This window comes from Uloborus diversus, chromosome 5, assembly GCF_026930045.1.
Source record: "Uloborus diversus isolate 005 chromosome 5, Udiv.v.3.1, whole genome shotgun sequence".
NCBI classification, from domain to species: domain Eukaryota; kingdom Metazoa; phylum Arthropoda; class Arachnida; order Araneae; family Uloboridae; genus Uloborus; species Uloborus diversus.
This window is the reverse complement of record NC_072735.1, coordinates 82,340,949-82,360,782: the sequence shown is the minus strand read 5'-3', so window position 1 is coordinate 82,360,782 and position 19,834 is coordinate 82,340,949. Positions and strand designations below refer to the sequence as shown.

Sequence of the window (19,834 nt, the reverse complement as noted above, 5' to 3'; positions counted from 1 at the left end):
ATTTTTTTTCCTGCAACATACATAAATTTATCTTAACTAATTGACATATCTGCATTATCCAGTGATCGGATATCACAGTCGTACAATCCTCATACAACAAGGATATAGTTAGAAAAAGTATAATTGTAATAAAAATAAGAAACTAACAACAAACTATACCTTTCTTGGGCATTTCTGGAGGTGGTGGCTTTAATGGAGGAGTTTTGACTTTCTTTTTATCAAGTTTTAGGGGAAGAATCATTCACAACTTTCTCGCTAGAGGGTAGTTTTACAGGGGCTTTTGAAGACATGGCTGTTGGGGGTTTGTCAGGTCTTTCAGGTTTCTTCTGCTATAAAGAGGAGGGAAAAAAACTAATTACCATGAATTAAAAATATTAGTAAATGAATATAATGAAATAAAAACAAAGAAAAGGCGACAACTTATACAGTAGGACCCCGATTTAATGAATTCATCAGGACCGAAACTTTTATACGTTAAATTGTGGTTATTTGTTATATCGGGGGTGCGATTTTTTTTGTTTTAAATTGCACTTTATCTAAAAGCCCCAATAATCAACTGCACAAAAATATCCATAATTAGAAAGTGCACTTTTTATTCAGCATTCTGTGACTTATTAAACACTAGTTAAAAAGTTTAGAATTTTAGTTGTTTTGTTTAAAATTTTATTTTATAGTTTGAAATTTTATTGTGCTGAGAAATAGATTTTGACAATTTCCTTGATACTTGACTGAGAAATAGTTCTACTTTGACTTTATGGACAGAAGAAAATACTGTGTGATTCACAGCCTGCTGCTTTCTTATTTTTTGACAACTGGAACGGACATTGTGTATGTGGGCCTGGATTTCTTTTGTCTACTCAGAAAATGAAGTAAGATATTGTTTATTTTCTGCATGTGCTAATATTGGGTCCAGTGGAGTACCATTATTGTAGCCATGTGGCTTCTAATGGTATAGACGAAACGCCCAGCTTGGTTTTAGATATAAGCTACCGTTTATTTGCTTGTATTGTAGCAGGTGGTGCGTGTTGCCCAGTGCTGTGATGCTCTGTAGATATTCAGAACTTGTATAATCCTCTCTTAGTTTATTTTAAAATATTTTGGCTTTTCAATCAAAGATGGAGTTTCTACTGCTGATGAGTACTGGTTCTATTTATTATTTTCCTGTTCGCCCTTTAATATTTTGGGCTTTTGTATAGTATTTTATTTAAACCTTAAACTCTTTTAAAAGCTATATATATATATATATATATATATATATATATATATATACAAACGGTGCTGGTAAAAAAAAATTGCATCACCCTCGCGTTTTCACAACAATGGGATTATGTGAGAAGTTTTGGTTGATTGATTAGTGATGAATGTATGTGAAATTCTACGAAACTTATGAAATAACATTTAACAGGCAAACTGCTGACCCCATGCTCATTTTTCCATTTCTGAATTTGCATGTGAGCTTAAAAAAAAAACTTAACCCCATGTCAATTTAAGTCTAATGGCAGGATAAAGGTTTTTAAATTGTTACTTACCAGTTTTGCCATATGGCACGGAGCAGAATCATCCTGGAAAATGACGTTTGGAACTGAAGTAAAGTGATCCCGGATAGTATGAAACAATAACTCCTCCCAAATGTCAATACACACCTGAGTATTACTGTTCCTTGCACAAAGTGAAGTTCACCAACTCCGTGATCAGAAATACATCCCCAAATTATCTGGGATACGGGATGCTTGACTGTGTGTTGAATGCAGTCGGGATGATATTCCTCTCCTTTGCGGCGCAGGAGATGCAATTTTTCTTACCACCACTGTATATATATACTATATATATATATATATATATATATATATATATATATATATATATATATATATATATATATATATATATATATATATATATATATATATATATGCATGCAAATAAGTGTGTTCAATATGTAGTGCAACTTACTACCTTAGTGCAAAAATCTACTTAAATGCAATAAATGACAAATTTTCAACTGAAGAAAAAAAATATATATTTGAGAATCTTTTACAGCTTTGGAGCAGTTCTTCTCTCAAATATAATGACTATAGTGCTATTTTATAATCTGAAACAAAATTACCTGCAATCTACACCAGAAAAATGTAATGTTTTCGAAATATTTTCAAGCTACCATATTTTTTATTTGTTGTAGTTACTGAATGCAATTTATAAAAAATACAAATTAAAAACGAAAGCTATACAAGTTTTAAAATAATGCTTATATTTTATCATCAAATTATTATTCTTCAATCTATGTTTAAAAAATATATATATCATTCAAACATCACATAAAACATTATTATGCATATACCATTAAAAAAAATTTTTTTTTTTCTTTTTTTTTTTCGTTTCTAAGTATCAAACATTTAATAGCATAGCTTTGAGTTACAAATTGAACGGAAAGTCGTTCATGAAAGTAGTTACTTCGAGAGTTTGCAAACTTATTTTCACAACACTAGAAACTTTTAGGTAAGGTAAGTTTTTATGTAATGGGAATTTAAGTAAAATATTTTTTAGAGTAAACATTACAAAAAAAAAATATTATCAAACATTCATTAATTACAACTAATTAATATTTACATTTATGCTTACTAATGTGGCAGAAAGTATGCACTGATTACATAAGACTCCTTTAGTTTTTTCCCTTAAAATACATACCTCTTCAACTTTTAAAAGTTGTACAAAGTTATCCGGAAAAACCCCAATTTTATTATTCAATTCGCCTTTCCACCAGCCTTTGTCTTCAATTTCCTTGGAAAGAACTGTTATAATGTCCCCTTCCTTTAATGTTAACTCATCTTCATTTTGTGCTTGATAAGGAAACATTACTCGAGCTTGATCCCTAACTTAAAGATTGAAAAGATCAATGAATAAAAAAGAATTACACAGTTAAAATTGTAAAAATACAAGGAAAAACAAATGTGCAGAGTTGCAAACTTTATATAATCTAGATCAGTATCCCAGTACTGTACAGTTGAGAATAATGGGTGAATATAAATCAAATACACACTTATATATATGTGTGTGTGTGTGTGGTAGATTGCCCAGTTAATGAACAGCTTGTAATATTTTTAAATGCTTCAGAAATTTAATTGTTAATATCTTCTTTTTATACATTTCCAAAAAGAACACAACTAGAAAGTACCATGTTTGGTATTGCCATGTCATTCATTGGATTGGTGCATTTTTTTCACTTTAACCAGCAAAAACCTGATTCATAATCGTTAAAGTTCTAAGAAACAATAATAATAATAATTAATAAAATAAAAAAAAAAAACACACACACATATCAATTAAAATGTTTTACTGTCATGTGATGTATGATACAGTTTTTAATGAACTTATGAATTTTAGGTAATAAATTTGCACTTAAGTGTTTAATCACTGTTTGGTTTTTACCCTATATATTATAAATCACATTACGTTATCAGTGTCAAATTTCCAATTTTTACTAATTTATAATCCTTGATTTTTCAGAACTGCACATGATAAATAAAAGATATAACTGCAAATTTGTCAAAATCAGTTTCAGCAATGATTATCAAATAGTGATACTTCATGCAGATGAGAAATCAACATCTATTTTACACTTTCAGAAAATAAAGTATTTGTGTAAATGAGATGACTAACCTGGTTTTGGGGGAAGTCGAGGTGCTGCAGATTCAATCAACTTCTTGCTCCTTGACATTACCTATATTAACATATTAATGCAATTAATTAGCAAATGAAACATGTTTTTACTAAATAAGGAAAGATAACATGTTTGCACAATAAATATTTTCAAAAAAGTTTTATTGAAGAATTGAATATAATTGAAATGTCTTAACAGATTACGCACCTGACTGTAATAAAAGAGTATTGTACGGCTACAAGCAGAAAGTCAAGGTTCCCTCTTTTACTTAAAATAATTTTGAAATTTATTTCTTTAATTTATATTAAAAAGACGATGATGTTTCTTTGTTCCCATTGACCAGGAGACCCTATAGAACCTACAGCCCTGAAATTGGCCTCCCAATGTTTCACACACTAATTTCGAGGATTATTGGTTTGGTTGGTTAGAACGTGGTGCTAATAATGATAAGAAAGTGAGTTCGAATCCCCAAAAGCCAAAAAATCACATTTTAACTACTTATTTGGGCCATTGCTGTTTAATATTTTATATGCAATATTAGTTAAAGGTTTTCTGATAACATAAATATTTTTTCCAAAGTTAAGGGGTGTTGACAGTGAAGAACAAGTGAAAAGGCTACAAGAGGATATAGAACAAACTTCTAAGTGTCAGTTAAGTGGAGTATGTCGTTCAATGTTGGAAAATGTCAAGTGCTTCATTTAGGTCATGAAATAAGCATGCTAGCTATTATTTACAGGGATCTAACTTAAGAACAGAAGAAACAGTTGATGATCTGCGTGTCTTAATCAGTCAGAATGTCTAAGTTTAGTCTGCGGTTTAAAAAAAACCCCCGACTTTTCCAGGTTATTTTTTCGAAAATTCCAGGTTACTTGCTTCATTCCAAATGAAGTAACAATATTTTCAAAATTGTTTAAAGTAGCAATGCGTAAGAACTGAAATTTTTCAGCAGGCTGAAACTGCAGCTCAGGTGATTCCTATTTTGGGCTGATGAGTGCTAAAAAGAACAAAACTGCAGTCCTCGGATCGAATAACTGAGCTGGCGGTGTATTTTAAATATTTCTGCCTTAGCCCTGGCTTAGGGCGGTAACTTACTACAAAATACCATGCTTTGCCATCAATCTTTGAGTTGAACCGCACCATTTCTGCGGTCACTCATCTGGTGTGCTAATTCTACATTAGCTACCAGTTTGTTTGGCTGTCTTGGCTCCCTTAAGAGGTTTTTCGCCTCAAGCTCAGGTGATTCCTATTCCAGGCTGATGAGTGCTAAAAAGCACATAACTGCAGTCCTTGGATGTAATAACTGAGCTGGCGCTGTATTTTAAGTATTTCTGCCTTAGCCCTGGCTTAGGGTGGCAAATTACTACAAAAAACAAAAGGCCTTTAAGAGTATATTACAAGTATTTCTAAGTAGCAAAGAAGAAGAGAACATAAGACGAACTCAAAAATGGCTATTTACGAAGTAAATTGTCTCGCTAAACACGAAAATCACCATAAAAAGTTGAGATTAGCTCTATGTTTCAAGATAAAGGGCCAACTAGGATAGTGAATTCCAACTAGTACCCTTTTTTCTTAGCAGATAGAAACACCTCCCATGTGACTAACTGTAAGCTAAACTTCGATCCCAGGTTGGGATAGAAAATCTCACTACATGAAAACCGAAATAGGCTTCAAGAAATTTAAATTCTGGAAAGAGAAGTGCCCAAAATCAGCCTTTAGTAGATCCACCCATTTCTACTTCCACCCATGCTCATTCTGCTAGGAATGATAAAGAACTTCGTGAAAGCTGTGAACAAAGACAATTTTTGAATACCTTCGATGGAAATTTCCCAGATATATTGAAACAAAGATTAATGAGAGAATTTTTGACGGCCCTTTAAATATGCACAATAATAAAAATCACTGTTTTTGAAAAAAAAAAAATGTGAGGGAAGAAAACAACATCAAAGAAGCCGGTATATTACAAGTATTTCTAAGTAGCAGGGAAGGCGAGAACTAAACACAGTTGGTCAAACAATCCCTATGAAAGTTCTGTGACTATTGATGAATGATATGTCTCTGAAACTCTATTTTGTTCACTTCTTCCGGGATAGTTTGTTTAAAAATTAAAGCTATGAGCATTGCATTGCACCCCGAAGCCCCCCTGTGCCTACCGCGTTTGCAGTTTACCAGTTTTAGATGCCCAAAATAACTCGGGCAAATGGGGCCACAGGGATAGTTCAACCCCCACTCGCCCCATAGGAAAAGACACGCTTTTGCCGAGAGTCTGAAACCAAGAACATAGCAGTGTTTATGCCAGGTTGATTACAAAAGCTATGACCAGTGAGCATTAGGAAAGGTTTCACCAAGATATCTTTACAATGGAATGCAGGTATCAGGGTCACTGGGATGAGTTAATACACACCAAATGCTGCTGAACTATTACAATAGATATAACCATTGCTTCCCGTAAAATAAGCATTGTTTAATAAAACAGGACTTATTTAATAATATTTATTGCACAGCATTTTTTTTTTTCTTTTTTAACATTACCTTGAAATAAATGTGTGGTTGCTGTGCATCTTTCTCCAGTGGGCTCTTATGTATCTTGAAAACAAAAGCTAATAAAAAAAATCCAGTACCATATTTGTTTTACTCGACCCAAAATTAGTTGGAATTGACTATTTAAAACCAGGATGCAGACCAAAAAGTTATTTTTTGCTGACTAGTGTAATCTGGCTAGTACCAGGCTAGCTGGGTTCAAAGCCTGTTGCTAGTTATCACTTTTTTTATTTGTATTTACTTTTTTGTCAGGATCTGGAGGACATTTGGGAGCTGGCAATTCTTCAACTTTCTCCTCATCAACAGAACCAACTGCTCCTTGCTTTGATTCGGATTTGCTAGACGGTGAATGATTTAAACCATCTGATACATTATCTAAAACGAATAAGAATACAATAAGTAGATACAAATAATGTAACACAGTTTCAACTTAAGTCAAATTTTAAAATCTTTTTTCCAAGTCTATTTTTTTTTCTACTTAAGTATGTGATACATTGTAACTAAGCGTACATAAATAAAATCAGACATGATATAAAGGGAAAATCTTCAACATCAACAACAGTAACATAACTTTCATGTTTGTAAAAACACTTAATAAAACTAAAAAAAGACATTCTAGAAACATTTTCCTATTTTGAGTGCATTATTAAGTCATAACTTAATTCTAACTGTAAGGAATACCTTCATAAGACACTTGTTTACTGCACTATTCAGTTCATATTTTAAGAAGAATGGCAATGGTAATGGATTTAGAATTCTATGCTAGTAAATGAGCTCACAGCTTTTATATTACAACGTCAGACATAAATGATCCAATATATATGTAACATAATCAGGGCTCCCAACACATTTTAGCCATAGAAAAGGGTAAAAGAGGACCACTTTGAATCAAAAAGAGGACCAAAGAGGACCAGTTAGGATTAAAAAGAGGACCTTGAGAGGACCATTCATAGTTAAAACCAGGGAAGCACCAAAAGGCAAATTAGCTGCCTGGCACTAAATACATGAAGATAATTTGTTAATTAACCATAATAATGATTTTTAATGATAAATCCTTATCACCTTCTGCACAAATGAATTTTTTATCCATTGAATTATATTATTTACACAAATATTTGAATGGGGGGGGGGGTGACAAGCAAGCATGTAACAGACGGGATCATCTTACAGAGTAACTTTAATTGTAAAATAAATTTTCTACTAATTAACAGGTAAAAACTGGCTAATTAAAAATAATCACCTAAGTGAGCAATGAATTAGTGCATACCTAATAAAGACTATTTAGATATAGTTATTACAGTAAACACCTTAGCACATAGTAGTTTACAAAATTTTTCACATAACCAGTTTAAAGAGAATTTATTTTGATATAAGGTACCGCAAGACAAGAAGCTATAGTTTAGAGGCCAGGAGGTCCCCTCCCCCTCCACAGCCCTTGGCTTTTACACATATTTCCAGCCTACATATGGTACGTTTATATATATATGAGAGTTTATGATCAAACACCAAAGTAGGAGGTAATTTCTGGCTAGGCTACTGATTGACTAAGTTCAAAAATATTAGAGGATTGCAAATCATTTATTAGTACGCTAAGTATCCAAATCATTTCTTTATATGTATGTATTAGTTGTTCGGGCACCAAAAAATATTGTTACTGTCTTCATGTATACATAAAAATTAGTGAGAAAGAAATTTTTTTATTAAAGCTCCTACACCCAAAAATATACAAATGCGCTCAAGCGATAAATACACTGAATGTAAATTTGAGGCAGCTTTTACTGGATAACTTAATATAATAAATAAATGTGTAATTTCAGATTCATAGAGCTATATTTTCAAATTGAAAATACTCATTTTGAGTATTTAAAAAAAAATAAGGATACAAAGTTTTAGTTTTTAAAAATAAATTAAATAACATAATTTGAGGTAGTACATGTCAAAACAGCTTCCAATTTTCAAAAATATTAAAATAATTACAAGATTCAAAACCATTGAAATCTTGAAAACGAGAATCAAATTTTCGCGAAGTATGTTTGTTCACTGTTGGAATAATTTCCTAAAAGAAAAAAAAAAAAAATTCTCTAAAACTAAACATGACTAAAATTGAACATAAAATATGCTAGTCTAGGATAGCATATGTGAAAATAACATTCGATTGCGCAAAATATCAAAATATTTACAAGATGCAAAAAGATTGAAATCTCAAACATAAGAAACAATTCTTCGCGAAATTCGAGTAAGTGCGATGCTGCTATGGTTCCAAAAATAAGAAAGTTTATTATCTATTAAAATTAAACAGAAAATAAGCTAATCTACGATGGCGTATGTCAAAATAACTTCCGATTGCCAAAAATATCAAAATATTAAAAAGATGCAAAAAGATTGAAATCTCAAACACGACAAGCAATTTTCCGCGAAGTGAGCGTAAATACAATGTTGCCATGGTTTCGAAAAAAAACTGTAGTTTATTATCTATTAAAATTAAACAAAAAATAAGCTAATCTATGGTGGAGTGTGTCAAAATAACTTCTGATTGACAAAAATATCAAATTATTTACAAGATGCAAAAAGATTGAAATCTCAAACACGACAAGCACTTTCCGCGAAGTGCGAGAGAGTTCAATGTTGCTATGGTTCCAAAAATAAAAAGGTTAATTGTCTATTAAAATTAACCAAAAAAATAGGCTAATCTAAGGAGGTGTTATGTCAAAATAACTTCCGATTGCCAAAAATATCAAAATATTTACAAGATGCAAAGAGATTGAAATATCAAAACCCAGCAAGCAATTTTCGGCGAAGTCCAAGAAAGTTTGATGTTAACATGGTTCCAAAAAAAAAAAGTAGTTCATTATCTATCGGAATTAAACATAAAATAAGCTAATCTAAGTTAATGAATGTTAAAATAACTTTCGATTGTCAAAAATATAAAAATATTAACAAGATGCAAAAAGATTGAACTCGCAAACGCAGGAAGTAATTTTTCGCGATGCTACATATCGAACACAAGTTCAGAAAATTGCACTGATGAAACATTCTTGATTTTTTTCAAGGTTTTTCAGGTGGGGGTACGAACCTTTGAGAAATTTCGGTAGCAAAATGCTTTGATTTGAAGTCATAACTCCTCCCCCAAACCTCTCCATTTGCTAGATTTCCATGTTACAGCAGTTGAAGGAGGAGTAATGACGTCAATCTGAAGCGAAATAATACCAGAAAGTTAGGTCCAATAGAAAAATGGCGCCGCGGCCGCGTGTTCGGGCGTAACAAACGTCAGCACACAGTATCTTTTAATGTAATGAAAAATTTTAAAATCTGATTTTTGAGTAAAAACAATATAAAAGCGGACTAAACGGACCAAAATGTTAAAAAGCGGTCTAGAGCGGACTTTACCCTAAAAAACGGACTTTGGCGGGAAAAGCAGACCATTTGGGAGCCCTGATAATACCAGAGGCACCCTGAGCATAAATTTTTGGGAGGTGGAAAATCTTAATTTTTTTGAAAAAAACTCTGAATTTTGCCCAATGATAAAATACACGCAAATTGCACACATGTGTACATCTAATGAGGAGACCATTTAGGTATCATTCAAAAATATAATGACTACAAAATTTGTTGAATCTTCAGATAAAGTTTGTGAAATAAGGAATATTTTGGGAATTTGAGGTGACGTCCCATCAGAGCATCCCTAACTGTACCTAGTCGGCTATTTCAGCTACAAGCAGAAGCTATTTGTCTAAATTTGTTAAGATGTTATGTTAAGTTTTTATGCAGAAAACTAGCAAAAAGAAAGGGTGAATTATTATTTGTTTCAGCCTACTACTTTTAATAGTCCAACCTTCTCTTACATTACGAAAATGTGATAAACTCTTTAATAATCATAAAACTATTCATGGTATTTTTTTCATCCTTAAGTTGGGAAACCAGTTTAAACAGGTAATAAAATCCACTTTTTTTTGTGTCATAAATTTGTAGTAGAACTGTTCAAGAATGTGTTGCCGAAATTTCAGTGAAAAATTCCGATGCTATGAGCATTTAAAGTGACTGGAGATTAAAAAACGTTCATATTACTTTTCTAGCGCGTTTTTCTCGAAACAACTTTTTTTTCAACGGTGAGCTAAGAAGCTCACCCTTGCAAAATGTATCCAAAGTACTACTTTTAGTCACTGAACTCGATAAAATAAGCAAAAAAAATAAACAATTGAGAAAAAACTTTCATTTTCCCAACATTTATTTTTTAATTGTCCAATTTTGGAAATAAGGCATGGTCTTTACAATGTCACAAGTAATATACTTTGGCACAATGAATGCTTCTGCATTCTGTCTACTGCGTTGTCAGCATATGATAATTAAGAAGTGAATTAAATAACTCCACTCTACACTTGCTGTCAACCCAACCGCATAGCCAGTACATGTAAGTAAAGAAGCGAGCTCAGTTTTAGAAGTTTTAGAGAAGTTTTAGTTCAACAAGTTATTGACCAATCCTTCTGAAAAATTGTGTGAATATTCTTTATTTAACTATACGTTATATGAACTTAAGTCTTTGACAATATTATTGAATAAAATATTTTTTAAATGCAAGAAATGTGGAAAAAATGGTAGAAACATAAACATGCAATTTTCAACTTTTTTGATCACAATTAGGTTTATATTGGAAATATGTTGTTCACAAGAAAGAAAAATTTGGATGATTTCAGACAAAAATTGTGGTTTCAGTAATGATTACCAGAAACAAGCTCTGATAACGACCGCCCATGAACAGCAGCCTCTAACTTCACTAATTCTGGGGAAATGACTTCAAAAAATTACCAGGTGAACTTCAAAAGATGAATAAAATATCCTCCAAGTTTAAAGCAATTATGATTATTTCTTTCCAGCTAAAAAAAAATGTTAGAAAAACATTAAAATTTTGGCCTCCTAAACTGGTTTCCCTCCTTAAAGCAGTAAATTTAAAAAAAAAATTGTTCAAATTAGTTCTTTTTTAATGTAATAAAACAAATTATACGAGTTTGGAATATTAAACAAGTCAATCCAAAAACACAGTAATTCAGTGCATGTGTGGCCATTGGAACCTATCAAGAGGAAAAACGTAATAGACAGGAAAACACTATGCAGTGATCAATGAACTTTTTATTAGGTGCAGGGTTGTAGTTTAGGCCGGACAAAACTGATTTTGGCTATGCCATCAGCAAAAACTGGTTAAAACCGTCCAAAACTGGATGTAACCACCATAGAACAGGCCAAAACTGTATTGCACACTAATATGTGTGCATATACAGTTTGTATGCATAATGTTGCACATTTTAATGCATAATTAAAAGAAATGTGCAATTATCATAATTGAAATAATTCTTTAAACTGATTGATTTTAATTTAACTTTTCTTAACATTAAAAATTGTTCCCAGCAAAGACAAAGGACACTCATTTATTAGGAATACTAAACAGCGTGCAATATAATCTAACAGCTATTCTTCATAAAACTTGTAACACGTATTCAATATTTAAAAAATAAATAATATGCTTTGATTTAATTTAAAATTTATTTTATGCGCATTAAACTATGAAACAAGTATATATATTGTGCCATTTACGGTTCAAAACATATTAAAAAAATTATCACACATTTCTTCTATGATGTGAGTGTAATATGAACTATTTACTTAAACAATAAATAGTGACTGATTATGGCATTGATATTTCATATTTCTTTTAATTATGTACTCATTTATTTTGATTTTAAACTTTATTATTTCCTATATCCACGTCCAATGGCCAAAACTGGACAAAACTGATTTTATCCAGCCGGTTTTAATCGGTTTTATCCATGGCTAAAACCACCACGGGCTGAAACTCTTACAACCCTGATTAGGTGCTACAAAATAATTCGAATGGAACTGCTCTCAAATAAACATTACTTTGCACCATGTTTCTTACATGAAATTTAATTTTATGTACAATTTTAAAAGAATGGAAAACTTACTTTACTTACAAATTAGCTGGGTTAAATTTTATTTTTTTAATTTTTGTTTGCTTCATATTTTTTTGTTCTACAAGCAGAAAGAGTGTTCTTGATCACTGAGAAGCCTTAAGTTCCTTTTATGAATCATATTGGCTTAAAAGGTCATAAGTCATTTAGTGCTTTCGAATCAGCATCAAGTGAAAGGGCAAGTATCAATTTGACTGCATTTCTACTTTTGCTGTCTGAAGATTCTGTGAAGTCTGATGCTTCTGGAGCTTCTATTTAGTTTCATTAGAAAATCCATTCATCTTTTGAAATTATTGGTGGCCCACTGGTCTGAGACCACTTAATGAACAACTGCTCCGAAGCACCATAAAACTGAAATCAGTTGATGGTGGGACTAGTGGACAGTCAGTCTCTGACAGCTAAGCATTTCATAATATGTATATTTAATTAATTTATTTTTTTTACATTTAAAGTAATTCTGCTTCTAAACATTTTGATAAACGTTTCTTGTACAGTCAAACCTTGATATCTTGAATCTCCTTGTCTTGAAACCCTTGATGTCTCGAAACAAAAATTTTCCCCAGCATTTACTATAAAAACACCTATGTATTTTCCATAAGTATCTCGAAATTTGTTTTTCAAAACCCTTGATATGTCGAAAGTTTTGCACAGAAGCAAGTTTCAATTGTCGTTTTGCTTTGGCAATTTTTGTAGTAAAACCAGCTCCAGGGACAATTGCTTAATGTTTTGCGTCCCTTTTCTTGGAAATTTTGTAAATAGGGGATTGGGGCAAGATAAAAGGAGAGTGTTGGTATGAAGGGGGTGCTATGTTTTCCCCAGAGTTTAGAATCTTTATGCATTTCTCTCCAGCATGTCCACTTTGAGGAAAGGGGTCGATTTTTAATCCGTCAGTTTTCAAGCGAAAATGGAAAATGCCTTCCTTATTTTCATCATTCAGCTTTTTTAACTCGTACAAAATGGCTGCTGAGAACTTTTTAAATGCAAGGTTACTGGTTAACGATAAAATTAGAATTTTTAAATTTTTAGGTGAAAAAACCAAGTTGAAATCGTTATTCATTTCAAATCTAGTGAAATATTGAAGACTACTTTATTGATCGCGATTCGAAGTGGTCCCATAGTACGTATACAAATGCATATAGCGTACGTGTGTTTAAATGTGAGAGTTACTAGTGTAATTTTTTAAAAACCTTGATAACTTAAAAACTCGAAAATCTCTAAAAATTTTCTCGTCCCGAGAGATTCGAGATATCAAGGTTCCACTGTATACAGTACAGAATGTTGAGTCCAAATTGACGAGCCACATCTGTTCTAATGATTGTAACATTGGCTCCAGTGTCAATAATCAGTTCGCAGGGAAACCCGTTTACATAAGCGTAAACAAACAGTCCATTACTGCTGCCACTCGTCGATGAAATCTGGAAAACTTTAAGATGGGGCTCATTCCAATTTGGCGACCTCCGCCCCGCGAGATTGCCATGGCTTAGTTTTCCTGGACCTGCGAGGGAGAGGTGCTCTTCCCTCTGGTTTCTTGGCGAGCTTCACAATTTCTTCGTAAGTGACCCTCGCCGCCACATTTCCAGCACTTAAGTGATTGTCCATTTTGGTACTTGGGAGCCGAAGTCCTTTTGAGGATTCCTGCAATTTCTTCAATTTCAGCAGAACTCAGGTCTTTGACATACGCCATCCGTAGAGCTTTCTGGATTTCCGGATCTCGAACCCCGTCGATGTAGTAGTTGAGTGCCAGGTTGTCTTGAACATCCGCAGGACAGTCGCAAAAAGCAAGATGAGACAGTCTCTCGACGTCCGCCGCTAGCTCTTGCAGGGTTTCCCCGGTTTTCTGGAAACGGGACTTCAACTGGAGTCGGCTGAAATCTTTCTGGCACTTCTCACCGAAGCGAAGCTCCAACGCAGATGTGAGGGCGGCGAAATCCAGGCGCTGGCTGTCCGGAAGGGTCTGAAGAATGTCCGCTGCGTCACCTCTCAGGGATGCTGCAAGATGGCAGGCCTTGGTAGCAGAGTCCCATCCGTTCGCTTCCGCCACTATCATGAATTGGGTTTTGTACACCTGCCACGAACTTTTCCCATCAAATGTGGCCAGTTTAATGGACGGTCGAGCAACAGATGTAGGAGCGCAAAACTGTACAGAGCTGCTTTCCGCGGTCGCCAATCTCCTTTCCATGTCTTTAATTTTCTCATCCACATGATTCTCAACTGTTGCGATACGGTTTTCTACTGTTTCAAATTTTTCATCAAAAGCATCAACTCAATGCTCTATCTCATTAAATTTATTTTCCATCACAGTCTTTACCGAAGTAAGGTCGTTTTTAATTTCCTCTTGGTTAGAAGCTAAATCCTTTTTCAGCACCATTAAATCACTTTTCCATTGTTCTTGATTAGCCGCCATATCATTTTTTAATTGTTCTTGATTAGCCGCCATATCATTTTTTAAATGTTCTTGATTAGCCGCCATATCATTTTTTAATTGTTCTTGATTAGCCGCCATATCACTCTTCATAGAGTTGATTGCATCAAGCAGTTGTTTTAATTGTTCATCCATTGCGCGAGTAATCACCATAAAAATAAAGTCGAAATTTAAAAAGTCTTTATGAAAAAATGTCCAAAGTCACACTTACTGCAAGAAAGTCCTGAAGTAGCCCCACGTTGGGTGCCAATTGTAACGGATTCGGTGCGACTTCCACTTTCTTGAAATGAAGACACAGTTCTTGATAAAAACACAGGAAATTTATTTACACTATGTACAGGAAAGATCTTCAACAACTGCTAAATTATTCATCAGCAATTAAGCAATTATCACACAACACCGTAAACTCAACGTTTACACACGTATTTACTTCCAAATACGAAAACAACACAGCGAAATGCCTCGCCATAAACAGAGCTAATACACACTCTCAGTTCGAAATCTAAATCGAAACTCCACTGTTTATCCATCGCTAACGGCTTATATAGATACCGAAAAGAAATTTCTCAAATATTCCACACGCTTCTGTAAAGTAGTAGACCGTTATCAAATTTTATCAATGAACAAAAAGGAAATAGGGGGTCGTATACTTTAGCCATATGAAAAGGGGTTGTATATTCATTACGGGAAACTATTTACAGGTTACGTTGCTACAATAATTACTATTTACAGGATTTGTAACAATATTGTTCCAAAACTCAAATGTCTTTCATGTGTATATTAATTGCATAAAAAGCTTTCATAATAGATAATCGGAGGGCTTGAACATTAGCATAAAAAGCATAAAGCTCAGCATGAAAGTTTTTAAACCCTCCACAAAATTATTTTCTGGTTACGACCCTGATAAAAATAGTTAAAAGAAAAGAGTAACTACAAATTCAATTCAAGGAAATAAGTTTAGGAACAGTAGGCTAATTAAAAGTGTTTGGCAAAAGCTTACCTTGGATTTTGTCCTGCTGAATTACATTCTTTTTTGTACAATTTTTTAAAGGGCTCAGTTCATTAGTGAGATGATTGTTGAACTCTTCGGGTACCTCATCCAATTCAATAACGAAATTCGATGGAAACATTCCTACATTTCCATCAAGTATCCCCTTCCACCATCCTTCTTCTGTTTCCTCAATCACTTCTAATATGTCATTTATTTTCAAAGGAAGCTCATCAGTATTTACAGGAGCATAACTGAACAGGGCTTTGACAAGCCTTTTCTTAGAATCTATTAACAGAAATAATAGCACAAATTTAAGAGATAAAACTAGAGAAAAGAAAGTAAAAAAAAAAAAAAAAAAACACATTTATATTTATTTTTAGTTCTTATGAATCAATACTGAGCCATGTTAAAGACTTGTTTTGAGAAAAATACAAATTCCCCCCCCCCCCCAACAGAAAACGTCCGCCCCCCCTCCCCCCAAAAAAAAGTAAAAAAAAAAAAAAATAAAATAAATAAAAAGATATTTAGAAACTGAACATGCTGTAATCTTGTGATATGCTGAATTCCAGTTTCTTCACTGTCTACAGAACATACACCACTGCAGTATAGAACTAGATACGGCATGAATTACTCAATATACCTGTATAGAAACTTTAAAATCACTTTTTAAAGCTTTATATAATGCAACTAATATAATGCTAGTTATTAGGATTTAACACTAGAATTACGGTAAGGGTTATTTTGACCCCAATCAAACTTTTTTTTGCTAACTAATTCTCTGTATTTTCATAAAATGCTCAATCCTTCCTTGACTTTTCCTAAATCATTGTGCTGTGTAATAATAAAAAGTTTTCAAGAAAATTGTGATTCTTTTAAAACCAAACTAAAGGGTTACAACTAAAAGTGCAGGCAGGTGTCATTTCCACCCTTCTGAGAAAAAAAGAACTGCAAATACATTTACTGAAGCTGAAAAAGGCAAAAACTCAAAAAAGTCTCTTACAATTGATAATTTTAAGAACTTGAAGCATTTAAAATGCTTTTGAACGGAAAAGGAAATCTCAGCCGCTAGCTTCTGAAATGCGACTGAAACTGCGCTAGTTTTTTAAAGAGCATTTTAAACTTTTTTAAAAATGTTTCATTATGTACTCTGAAAAACTCTGTATTCTTTAAATTAACTGCATTTAAATTAAATATGTTTATTTTAAACTAATTTTTACAAGTATTTAACATTATTTAGGGAACTATGCAAATTTCTTCTCAGGGGTCAAAATGACCCCCAACCTATTTCTAGGTATAAAAAGATCGCCGTAATTATTGTGCTAATCTTAATTTATTCAACATTAAACAGTTTCAGTGTCAATATTTATTGAATCATTTAAAACTTACCTTTTTGAGTTACACTTTGCTCGCTGTCAGTCATTGTATTTTCCATTATCTACAAATGAGAGAAAAATATCAAAACTGTTATATGGCAATCATTAATAAAGTTGAAACTCTTTTAACCAGACTAATTGCAACGAAATGTAAGTCAGCTTAGAGAAAATATGTTTAATCATGAGAGAGTAAAACCTTAATAAATTCATCATGGACATCCATATAAGGGGTAAGTGTGGGCTCAAGGTCCCCCCCCCCTAGAAATTAGAACTTCCTTGCTTTTAGAACTTTTTTCTTTGCAAAAATGTAAAAACATTTCTTCTCCAGTGTTAATGAATAAGTAATTGAAAAAGTCAAATTTTAACAACTCTAATCAACGCTGAAATCGGTTTCCATGGAGAACATATTCCTGCTAAACCATGGGGTAAATATTTGAGTCCCCCCCCTCTAAAATTTTGCATATGGGTGCCCATAAAAGTCATTGATAGTCACACACACCATACCAAAGGCATATTGCGACCCTTCCTCAAAATTTCATAGCTTTTTTTCCTTCTTCGATGATAAATCTTCCAACTTAATACCTCAATTAATTGGATGAGTTTCAGCAGTGGCAACTCTTGGACACCCATTCTTATTTTTTAGTAATATGTTCTAGTGTGAGTATGAGGGATAGTTCCATTATAAACATCATTTTATCATTCTGGTGAGGGGAGGTTCAAGGAAAACTATTGATAGGAAAAATGTATAGAATAACTAAACATCAAGCTTAGAGCACAGATTAGACCAGGCCCGTCATTCAGGGGTGTAAGGAAGGGACAATTGTACCTTCTCCCTGATTTTCAGAAATTTATAGATTCATATATAAATGGGCCAAGTTTAGGATTTTTTCCAGTGCATGGATTATTTCACTCCCCCCCCCCCCACCTGGAAAAATTTGAAACAACAGGCCTGAATTCAACCTGAATATTCAAATTTTCCAGCTAATAGTCAATATGTAAAAAAACAGTTGAATGCTTGGTACAAGATATGAGTAATAAGACAAAGTGAATAAAGGTTCAAATGAAAGCATTAAAAGATAATTAAAAATTCAATAAACAGTCATTTCGAGGCCTATCAAGACAAGCTCTTTTATCATTGCATAAAAAAGAATTGTTGATAAAAATCCAACCAACGGTCAATTGAATCCAAGAAATAGTCAATGATTTATTAAACTGACACAAGTGCTAGAAGTGAAGAATTTGCACAAGCAAAAAACACCTTCCATTATTCTTATCAATGTTATCTACTGGAAATTTCTTTACTTAATTTTTAACAAATACTTAATTGCTTAACTAGCCATTCAAGATCCTATCAGCAATACTCAGTGTGATCTGCTTATAGTTAGGAGTAGTGGTGCAATGTTGATTTTTTTACTTTCCACATTTAAGTGTTTGATATTTTTTCTAACATCAATATTTTTTTGATATCAATGCTTTATACTTATTATCTTATTAACAAAAAATATCTTTACGAAATATGTTGATTTACAGTTTTGATGACAGCTTTATTATTAATTACTATATAATTGTGAGATCAATCACATTGGAAAGTTTTTTATTAAGCATTTCAAGTCCTAATAAATATTTATAATCTTTGAAAAGAATTTGAGTTTTAAATATAAATTGCGAAATTCTGCTATAACTTTGTCGGAAGTAGGTAATGCTTACTTTTGCAAGCCTAAATTTTTGCAAAAATAGATATTAGTGATCTTGCACACAGTCAATTTTGCGAATTTTATATGAAATGAATCCAAAATGTATTTATATAAATGATCTCATTTGCAGAAAAATGTAGATTATTTAAAATATGAAACTCTTGGTCCAGACTTGCACATAATTGAAGTTTACAATCAACAAGACTTTATTAAGAAAACTGCAATTTAGCAACTGTTTTGCTAGTCTTCAATTTATTCATAAACAAAAATTCCCTCTTACTGGTACATTAAAGAAGGGCAAACATAAAATACACTCAAATAATTCTGAAAGTTTGCAAGACTCAAATGATTTCTATGAAAATACTTAAACAATTCCGCCTAATGACTTTCGGTAGAAATATTTCACGTCTCCATTATGTCACTTTGGAAAACAAGACATATTATTGCATCATGTCACTTTGGAAGATGGGACACACATTTTAGCCCCCATCCCACATTATGTAAGGCACCAGTCGGACAGGTTATCTTTATATATGGGTCACTTTTAAAGAGTCTCCCTACTTCCGAAAGGAATCCAGTCCTAAACTGTTTCTATATTTTTCTCCCTTGAACCCACTGAAAATCATCATCAGTATTTTCCAACCCTGAAGAAAAAAATAACTAGGGGGCTAATAAATCAACAGTCCTGTAGTTGAGAACAAATCAGAAATTTTCAGCTTTGTGGTCTCCAAAGTCAGTCAAAAACCTAATAGTATTGGGTTATTAACCAACAAAGCAACAACATTTATATTGTGATACGTTTCAATACGCAAACACAGCAGAACAACCATTAAAAAAGCCTTGGTATTCGGAAAAAAATTCTAAAATGTACAGTAAAAAGTAAGTATGAAAATTAAAAAATATAGGAACCGATCTCGTTCTACAAATCAAAATGATTCTATAAGTACACTCAAAGTAATGTGTCAAGCAACCAACCTGTTAATTTCAACTTTGAATGAAGATTTTAGAACTGAAAGAAGGCGTGCTCTAAATGAGAAGAAATATTTCAGTCCTTTCACATAATAATTAAACTAAACTAACACGCATAATTCTCTTTTCTTTTTTGGAACTCAAAAATTTTATTAATTTACCATAACTAAAATAAACATCTCAAACTCTTATGTCAAAAACGAAACCA

At 32.7% G+C, this 19,834-nt stretch overlaps 1 protein-coding gene across 1 annotated transcript; it reads right to left on the bottom strand.

Moving 5' to 3' along the window:
• Window positions 1-218: 218 nt before the first annotated feature.
• On the bottom strand, window positions 219-19,753 carry LOC129222988 (CD2-associated protein-like). The gene is made up of 7 exons (XM_054857552.1): window positions 19,633-19,753; window positions 16,977-17,025; window positions 15,600-15,875; window positions 6,438-6,571; window positions 3,658-3,718; window positions 2,791-2,873; window positions 219-329 (listed from the first exon to the last, which is right to left on the bottom strand). Exons 2-7 carry the CDS (start codon window positions 17,020-17,022, stop codon window positions 219-221), a joined length of 711 nt encoding a protein of 236 aa, XP_054713527.1. The 5' UTR covers window positions 17,023-17,025; window positions 19,633-19,753.
• Window positions 19,754-19,834: the final 81 nt, after the last annotated feature.